The sequence below is a fragment of the Columba livia genome, chromosome 1, assembly GCF_036013475.1.
Source record: "Columba livia isolate bColLiv1 breed racing homer chromosome 1, bColLiv1.pat.W.v2, whole genome shotgun sequence".
Lineage (NCBI taxonomy): Eukaryota > Metazoa > Chordata > Aves > Columbiformes > Columbidae > Columba > Columba livia.
The window spans coordinates 145,504,394-145,514,484 of record NC_088602.1 but is presented as its reverse complement, the minus strand read 5'-3'; the positions used below and the strand labels follow the sequence as shown (position 1 = coordinate 145,514,484).

At 40.9% G+C, this 10,091-nt stretch overlaps 1 protein-coding gene across 4 annotated transcripts in view; it reads right to left on the bottom strand.

Annotated features, from left to right (window-relative positions):
- Positions 1–456: 456 nt before the first annotated feature.
- Positions 457–10,091, bottom strand: part of IPO8 (importin 8) — a 56,816-nt gene continuing 47,181 nt past the window's right edge. The window contains exons 25-26 of one of the 4 annotated variants that reach the window (XM_065035288.1): positions 9,281–9,394; positions 457–1,751 (exon numbers count right to left, since the gene is read on the bottom strand). In XM_065035288.1, the coding sequence (XP_064891360.1) occupies positions 9,297–9,394 (98 nt within the window). In that variant the 3' untranslated portion in view covers positions 457–1,751; positions 9,281–9,296. Of the gene's footprint in view, positions 1,752–3,696; positions 9,395–10,091 lie in introns of those variants that run through there. The other 3 variants (XM_065035281.1, XM_065035275.1, XM_065035265.1) reach the window with 3 other exon arrangements.

The following is a 10,091-nucleotide window of genomic DNA, read 5'->3' as shown; positions in this document are numbered from 1 at the left end:
GCTGTTTGTTTGTGTTTTGTTTATTTTTTTCCTGCAGCAGTACTGTCATAAAGTTCATTCTGGAGTTAAAAGTCAACTACAACTCCATCCCTAAATGAAAAGTAAATTAAATCTTCCCCCTTTACTCTTTCCCCCTCCTTCCCCCCACCCAAATCAGGAACAGGCAAGAATACAAAGCTATAATATAAACTGACTATTTACAGTTTATAAACAAAGCAATATTCTTTTTCTTGTCATAGTTAACCTCAGGTTTGTTTGCCTCATGTTTTCTGTATCTTCCCCAACCTGCTGTACAGCCATAGAATTTCACTCAATCAGGATTTGGGCCCCAATCCAGTAACTGAGCCCTGAAATGCTGAACAAAAATAGCTCAGAATCTATTTGAAAACATTTTATACAATACCTAATCTAAAGAAAGACACGGAATAGCAAAAGAACCTTGTGATTCATAGTCCGTGCTTTGTGAGAATATTTATTGACAGAAAAATCTGGCATCACTGTACAGTTCTTCCTAATTCAGCAGATCATAGCCCCAAACCCCCAAGAGCTGCACATGTGAGAGGAAGACTGAGGAATCCAGAATCACAATTAAGTGAGAGGATTTCTTTGTTTACAAAAAGCAGAAGCTGAATATCTAAGGCAAGGTGCTGACAGGCTGGAATACCAGTGCACCCTAAAGCTCCAGCCCAGGCCGCAAAGCAAGAGGGTAACAAAAAGCCTAATCAGAGCTGGCAAGAGACGAACACAAGCACTTCCCCCCAACCCTTCTGCGACAATCAGCCAGGAATGATTCGCAACCACGAACAGCTGCTACTTCAGCCACACAGTGGCAGTGGTTTTTCAGTATGTGTATTTTATTAGAACAGCAATCAGTCAGTATTAGAAAATCCCATTAAACAATCAAATTTGCCTTTGCAACAGATAGGAAGAAGCAACCAGAAGGACTGAGGCAGCCTGAGACTGTGCAGAATTCTCCCTTGACAGAGTTACCTTTGGCAGCCAGGAAAGTCCTTTAGATCCTCCAGCCCTGGGTTCTGAAATCAGCCGTACTTACAAATCAGAGGAGCACAATAGGGAAGTATTAGCAACCTCCTTACCTCAGTCCTTGCTTCAGGAGATCAGTAAACTTTTGATTTGGGATAAATATTCTGTAACTGAACATCAGTAGTAGTAATTCTTTGGAGCAATTTCCATGTTTACTCTCCCAGTGAAGTCAGTGCTCGGAGTACTTCTTGTGCCTAGACTCTCTCTTGGCCAGGTTGTTTTTCTTCCCCCCTCACAGTGATGCAGACAGATCCTGTCAGTCTTTCTTCAGAACGATAACACAAATTGAGCTAATCATGCTGTTCACCCTGAGTCGATTCTTGTTTGGCAGAATTCAACAACTGCGATCCTTGTTGTACTAAGGAACTAGACTCCACGTATCTGTTTAATCTCACTTCACACTGACACATTTCTACACATAGAAACGGATGGCAAGAGCTGGTTCTGTTCAGTGCACGCTCCGATGCATCGCGGTGTTCTCCAATGACTCTTGTTGCGGTTTTGTTTAACCCGCTGCATCCTCCAGAAAGATACTTACGGCAGGAGGAAAACATGACACAGGGTTTGCTGTCTCCATGCAGATGCAGCTTCCAGAGGATGCCCACAGCTGCTGTCGAGGTCAGAGGGCCAGCCCCACAGCCGTGGTCAAACCTCTACACAAAGGTGACAAAGCCATTTCGCTCCATCATCGCGCTTTGCGCAACAGCCTGTCGAGACAGTCGGGTGTGCACAATGATTTGTGTTGTGCTAAAAAGGACAGCACGGATTATTTGCATTTAAAAGAGTGGGGAGATTTTGAAGCTGCTTAAGGCATCCTTATTTGTTGCAGTTGCATACCCTGCTCTACAAGGTGTTGAGAGATAGGCCAATATCTTTAACAACAAAGAAAACATCCATTACTCATATATGGATATGACCTTGCCAGATGCTCTCTATATTTTACTCTGAATTTCATTTATAAGACTATGGAGAGTTTTCCTGATGTGCACACAAATCCATGTAGCTTGAGCTCTGCCAGAAAAACCATAAATGCAGCAGAAAACTGCATGGGAGTGGTTGATGTCCCAGTGGTTTAATCAAACAGGTAATTAAATTTCTTAAACTATTTATTTAACACACCTGATACCAAGAGAAAGCAAATTCTGATCGTTTTTCATCCTTGCTGGGGACTGACCAAAAGAAACAATCATTTCAGGGGATTTAGAGTTAGAACTCCGCTATAGAATGCTCCTCTGGCTAAAAGAAGATCAACACACTGTCAGAGGGCAGAAGGAGGCGTAAGAGACATATATTTACTTTGGAAAAAATACACTCTTCAGAGCATGTTAAAAGCAGTAACCTGTAACAACTTCACAATCCATTCAGCATCTTTGTTAACACCTGCAGAGAGGCTACAAGCTTCCCAACACCCTGATACATGGTATAGATTGGGGTGTCAAACTCATTTTCACCAGCGGCCACAACAACCTCGTGGTTGCCTTTAAAGGTCCTCATGTAATTTTAGGACTGTATAAATGTAACTACTCCTATTTCTACAGTCCTAAAATTACATTCGTCCCTTTGAAGGCAACCGCAAGGCTGATGTGGCCCCCGGTGAAAATGAATCTGACACCCCTGGCAGAGACGATCCTGTGGGTCACCTGCAGTTCTGCTCCCACATCATCAGGGATCACCTTGCTAAGAACCGTTTTTCCATAGGAGAGCTTGTCATACCAAGCAACCCACACAAGATACAATGAAACAATGTCACTGCTAGACACGTTAAACTTGCAGCTCAATAGAAGAACTCACTGTTACTAAGCAATTTCATAAATTATTTTCTGGCAGAGCTTCTCTGGAAGGTATTAGCAGTGATCCAAACACTAGGACCCAGGAAATTTCTTGGGTGAAATCTTGGCTCCGCTAGAGCTAATGGCAAAACTCCCAGGCACTTCTACAGAGCCCGAATTTTAATTCCTCATGCCAGCCGCGACACACTGCTACGGCTTTGGGCAAACTACACTAACTCAACCTCCCCAGTTATAAAAATGGGCCACTAACCACTGCTCTTGTTGACACCGTGGAGGATTCACAGAAGTGCCCTGTACAGAAAAGGGCAAACATTATCCAGTGGTGCGATTTAGCAAACGGGCTACTTCAGCAACTCACCGTCAGGGAAATATCCACTGATACAAATACCAAGTTTGCAGTTTCAGAAGGATTAACCTCTTGTCCTGTGGAGGCTTGGTAAAACTATCTTCTTCATGAATTCCATGCACAGAAGACTGGCCCAAGCCCTGGTGCGATCCCCTCTCAGGACTGCAAGGTGACTATCCTCACTATTTTAATATTTTGAGAATTGTATTTGGATAATCCGTAATGATCTTATCTACACCAAATATCAGTTACGTTCTTTCACAGGCAAAGCGTGCTTGTGAACAGTTGTTGTCACAAGCCTGAGATTAACAAAGACACACTGCTACACAAATGCACATATTAACTCTGGGTACCGCACACATTTGTTTAAAATTAATTCTGGAGTGTTCTTGCAAATAAGTTTTATGGCTGTATGAAGAGAGGCTATAAAATGAGACTGTGCTCCTTGGTAGGTGGCATGTTACATTTTTTGAAGAAATATTATTCCTCCCCTATAAATGCACAACAGATGTAACATTCGACCTAAGCAGTAAGATTTATTACTATTTTTAAAGCAAATTCAGCACAGCTTAAGAGAACACTGCACAGAATTCTTTAAGCTAGGAAGAGGTTCTTCTTGTCATCGATGCATGTTTTGCATTTGTCAATTCTTGCCCTCAAATCCAACCCACAGTTTAGTATTCCAGGCTTCTTACAAAGGTGATGATCCTGCAATTCAATCTGCTAATGTAGCACATAGTGGTCTCTCTCTAGGCACTGCTTTTAATACCAAAAGAAATCTGCATGGCCTCTTTGGTCTCTTTTTGAGCCCCAAAACATTTCAGGTGATTTACATCAAGCATACTACTAACAACACATGCAATCAAAAGCAATTTTCACACATTGTTTGGCAATGAAAAGAACCATTACAGGTGTGATCAAAGAACAGTCTCACTTATATTATCTTATACTCATTTCTTTGCCTCATGCATTTTGTATAAATATTTATTGTCTCATATTGCCATAGTTCTTCTGTTTTCTAAAAATAACCTGCTTATACATAATCTTCTTCTGATCCCAAGTTCAAAGCACTGCACCAAATCTGGGGTTGCTCAAGAAGTCAGGCTCATTCTTTTCCTGGAGGAAGGAACGGGACGAAGTTCTTGGACAATCCTCTACAAGATCCAGGCAAAAATCAGGAAAGCTGCAGATCTGAGATCATATCAAACATACCACATCAATTTACATGGATGCTTTCCCAACTCGTCGCACTTACATATGCCTGCAGATTCTTTTTGAGCTGCTGTTCCCCAAAACTCTTTAGTTGAGGAGAGGTTCATCAGTGAGCTCCCTGGACATGGAGCACTTCAGGCAGCACTTTGGTAGGGGGTATGATGACACTCTTTAGGAAAGGCTGTTATCCCACCTCGTGCCTCACGTTGGTGACTACACATCAGACAGGGCAAGAGGTTGCCAGAGTTTTGCATCTGCTCTCTGCCAGAGAAAATCATACTATGTCTTTATCTCTCATTAACTACCATCAGATTCAGGGTACTGATATCCATTCAGATGTTGTATATCCTATTTTAAAGGTATCCAAGTGCATTTGCAGTGAGTATTGGGATCAGATACACAGGCCAAGGAAGTTTCTACCCATCTAGTGCACAAGCACTGCTCTAGTTCTCTTTTGGTTCACACTGGTTTTGTTTGGCTGTAATAGTAGTGGAAGAGGTGTCAAAAGCAAGCGGCTTGGCCTGTTTGTATATCCTCTTTACGATATGGCTTTATGCTACAATTTTCTGATATCTAGAATAACGTCTGGCTTCCTTTAACACATTGGGAAGATCCATCTCTACTGTACCCCATCTGTTTGGGGTAAGATTTGACATCCAAGAGGAAAGAGTGCTATTTTCAGTCATAACGACAAGAAGTCATTAGCTATACCTGCTGTATCAGGTATACCTGTACGCATGAGCCATTCCTGCCACGATGAGGGAAACATGATTCTGTGTCCACCTGCAAAGACACAGAGTCTCTTCGACTTGAATGTCCTCAATCAGAGGCGGAGATCCTTGAGGGTCTGACCACCAAACTGTCAAACACTATCAGAAGACTGACCAGGGTGTATTTCAGAACTGGGAGTGGGTACTCCATTACATAGTGCATTTTTGCCTGTCCTTTAAGCAGATTTCAGTACAAGGTGTGGGGATTTCAAAGTACCCACGTTAAGGAGTAAATCACTGGCTCCTCTCAAACCACAGGCACACAGGTGGTGTTTTTGCAGGTCTGTATCATCTGCATAAGTCAAACTAAAGATGTTGTTCTATTGATAAAAATGCAATGGATAGGCTGCACTGTTTCAAGAACAACAGGATTTTAAAGAATTTTGTTTAAGCTTTACCTTTTCAGATATTTTGAGTACCCCTTGACACACCTTTTAGCTTAGTAGTTGGCAAAGGGATGGAAAGGAGGGAATCAAAAAAGGCTGAAAAGTATTCTGGAAACAAAAGACAGTCAATAGTTCATGTCTTCAGTTCCCTTGGCTCATGAAAGTCTCAAGACAGACTCTTGCTTTATAGTCCAAAAAAAAAAAAAAATCCTCTACTGCCCAACCTTCTCTCCACTACAATGTCTGATGGAATCCAGAGCCACAAACTGCCTGGGCTTCACAAGAAAAGGGCATGTCCTACAGCAGCCCCTTTTATGTCTCCCTGACACCCCGCAGGCAGCCTTTCTCCCAAAAGCACAGAATCTTGCAATATCATTATGTGTAACATTCTTTCCATGTTTTTACTTACACTCCCAAAGCAAATTTATTTCAATCCGTGTGCACATGTGGGTTTGGGGTAGGGGGGGTTGTTGGGTTTTTTTTTTTTAGCTTTTTCTTTAGCTTGATATTCTGCACTTTCTGAAGCTCAACATTTTGATTAAAGATTTTGCTTTGTGATGAAAGCAAACCAAGTACTTTAACTTTGAAAGACAGAGAGCAAAAAGAAGCAGCCAAAACATGTGGTGATTCTTGTTTTCCTTTTAAGAGTGACAAAACAGCATATGCAATTCAATACCAAAGACCAGTTAATTTTAGCTGAAAAAGGCAGCTTATCATAGAACGTTTGCTATGATTATAATATGTAATCCTAATTTCCTATGTAAAGCCCCCACGGTGCCCATACAAGTCACCTTCACACTTTGGGAACACGGGCATGGGGCAACATAGGTCATCGGTTATCAGCCTCTGTTTTATTTTACAACACATTCACGATTCTCTGTACTTCCAACAGCAAATACATCATGCTTGGTTGGCCAGTGCTGTTATCTGATATTCCATGATTACCTTGGCTTCAAAGTGAGACAGTAATGCACATTTGTGTTACTCTCCCTTTAATGTAGTACAAAGCTGGACACAACTCATAAAGAAATCCCTAAAATCCATTACCTATTTATGATCATGTACAAACGGATATTTATCATGTTAAAAGAGAACCATATGTTAAAGTGGAGGCTAGAGCCCAATAAATCTTTTTGGATGAGATCCCTTTTCAAAAAAAGGAATAAAATAATTAACATTGGCTTTTGCCAGTAGAAACATTTGCTCATGAATCTCCTGGGAAGGGAAGGGCATTTAACCTTTTTCCATGCCATCCCCTCAGACATCTCTGACCCCTGCTGCAAAACAGACAACAAAGATTCCCAACTCCATGCTGCTTATTAAACCCCTTGTAAGAAACATCTGGATGAAATTTTCTTGGCAGTTGATCTGAGAAGTATACAAGAAGCAGAACTAGGGAGCAGCCATAGTTCAGCTGAGTGACACAAAGATGATCCTATGCAAAAGCAGAGTTCTCCTTGAACGCATCAACTCCTGAATATTAGCTTGTGACTGTGTGAACAACCTCATTAGCACAAAACACAAATAAGCCCCTCTTCCACTCTGCATGAGTGTAGAGAGCGAAAATGGGCTGTGAAAGAAACCCATCCACAATATATATTTTTAAAATAAAATAATAGCAGGCTTAAACAGTTTACCTGCCTAATACTTCAATTATCAGGTAAGAGAGAAGTTGGCCATATCCTTAACTTCTAGAAAAACATTTATTAGATCTGTGAACAATTTCAAAACTTCTATGGTTTCTGAGAAACTCACCAACAAACTGGATGTACTACTTTCCTGCCTTCTCAGTCAATACAACCCCAGGCCTAAATTAGCAAAAGCGACCTACGATTTTCATGGCCTGGCATTCAATATAAAGGATGTCCCGGCCCTCTGCTGCTTGAGCTTACAGAGCCTGTCCAAGGCAGCTCAACGTATTGTTCACTTTTGGAAATGCAGACCCTGGAATGCTCATAGTTTTCTACACAAACAAAAGACCTAAAAGTGAGAAATTTTCATGGTTGCTATTAAGTGAGTACCAGCAGTGAAAAACCTACACAATCCAGGCCAACTTTACTTTGCAGCAGAAGGGAAGAAAAACAAACACAAAAAAGCAGCAACAGAGAGAGTCTGACACAAAGGTGCAGGTAAAAGAAAAGCAGTGGAGAACCTTCTGCCCCACAGCTGCCAGGCTGAGAAAATTCCAGGGGATGGAACAAGGAACGGGCAAAGATGCTTTGGCCTTTTCCAGAAGCCAAGGTGCAGAGAGCTTCAGATTTATCAGACTGAATTCTAATCACACTGACATATTTAAAAAAAAAAGTATCAGCACAGTGCAGGGCCAGCAATCTGTACTTCATGTCAGTCATTGAAAATTTAATGGGGTATGGGAAAGACTTTGACTTTTCAGCTGGGGCACTGCTCTAAAGACATACATTGTCAGTATGCCCTTAAAATTGCTTGGTAACTATTTTTAAGTCACAAAGAAATTAACACCTAGAGACAAAATCTGGTCTCAACATCTTATCTCTAATCCAAACTTCACACTCTAAAGCACCCCTACTTATTTTGACTAAACCACTGCGATCCCAATAGATCTAAAGGAGGGGTACCTATCCAAATTAGTGCTGCTATCAGGTTCTCACTAAATGACCATATTCACAAACACCTTATTGTATGTGTTCCAATTTATAAGAAACCAGTCTTTGAAATTTAGGAAAAATCTGGCAGATAATGAAATCTCAGCATGACACAAGAACAGCCAAATGGAATGCAGACCAGAAACTCAACCACAGAAGTGTAAGAGTAAGAAGAAATAAGTTAGAAGCTGTTTTACTTCTATCAAGGTAAATAAAATACTGTAAATATTTTGTACCACATTATTCAGTACTACCACTGGAATGGTAATGAATGAATAAAAACAGAAAAGAGGTTTCTAGAATCCCAAGTAAAATTCAATATTCAGCAAAAACAGTGGAAATTAAAAATTGTCATGTAGAACATCTACATGCGAGGGCCACACCACTTATCCAGGCAGGAGGTAACATCAATACAGATTTAGGGGAGCCACCTGCCATGTGTGCCATCCTAACTCAAGTGAGTCGATTTCATTGCTAAGAGAAATAATTTAAGACTACTGCATCAAGGGAAAATCTGCAGTATTGTTGAGACCCTTTGCCGTTACCAGTGTATGCTTTGCAACTCCAACAGACACCTCCCTCTACACGTTTGGTCTGCACCAAGTAGGGAAGATGAGATAATATTCTGAATCCAGCAATGTGTACTCAACCAACGAACAATCAAACCGAGCAGTAAAAAGCAAGTGACTGGAAAACATGGAACCGAGGCTTACAGTGTATCAAGAAATGTCCTTACACTTAAAAAAATTATAATGCACTCCAAAATCCATTTCTTCAGGCAATTCATGTACAACAGAAGGCACTGTTATCCATATGAATCTATCAATTCTGCACAGCAAAAACCTGAGAAGTGCAACTCAATTAGATGCAGCCTGGCCCCTCCCAGTCGTTCAGGTTCCTTGAGGACAAATGTTTCCTTTCAGTCCACCAAATTATAGACACACCACAAGAATTTGTACATTACAGTAGCTGGTTAGAAAGAGCATTCTGGTGGGGGAAGCACACTGCTATTTTTCCAGGAAACCTTCAGCAGCATTAAATTACCCTCCCCTATCACTCAGAACTCGCGATGATTTCAAGAAAATGTAGTGATGAGACCCTTCCCATTGACCTTTGTAGCTGATCCTTCAGTTGCCACCAGGAGTACTTCCAGCAAAGTTAAATGCTGTGATCAGTCCTTTGTTGTCAAACGCGTAGCCACTTTGTTGTTCTATTGTCTTAGTCTCTAGAATTCAAAGAAGGGAAAGAATATGAAAAATAGTCTACAGAGAACCCTTTTGCCAGAGACAATACCATTAAGAATTCAAAGTTATGGAACAACCTCTTGGCTGAGTCAAAATTTTGTTCCCTAAATGTAGTGACAGTAATAAATTATACTCAAGGTTTTCTCTAAATGCATAATCGCAAACACCTCTACAACAAAACTGAGAAACGAAGCCGCTACAGAATCAGGGTACATTACACTATTCTGCAAGCTTTTTTACTAAATCTGAATTTTTTTTCCATGATGCAAGCTTTCTAAACACCTGAAATCTTATACTGACCGTGAAGGCAATGTTAGCGGTTAAAAAGTTACAGAACTGTTAAACACATGATAATGTACAGCAATCTTCATCAAATGCCTGGCTGACAGCTAGGTGTTGCCTTAATTTCCTCTTCATTTCAAATGTCAGATTGTGCAAAACTAGTTTGTACCCCGTTCAAACAGCAGCACATGTCAGCGAGAAGGCAATTAATTGAAAATAACAGTAATCTACCTGAATAACACACGCTTCCAGGCAAGGGATAATACATGCGCAATATCCTACTCAGGCCTCTCAGAAAATGCTAATTAGCACAGAGATTTATTCTCGTATTGTTGCGGATTAGATGCAATTCCAACATCCTTGCAATAGATAAAATGGCCCAAGAGAAGCGACTCA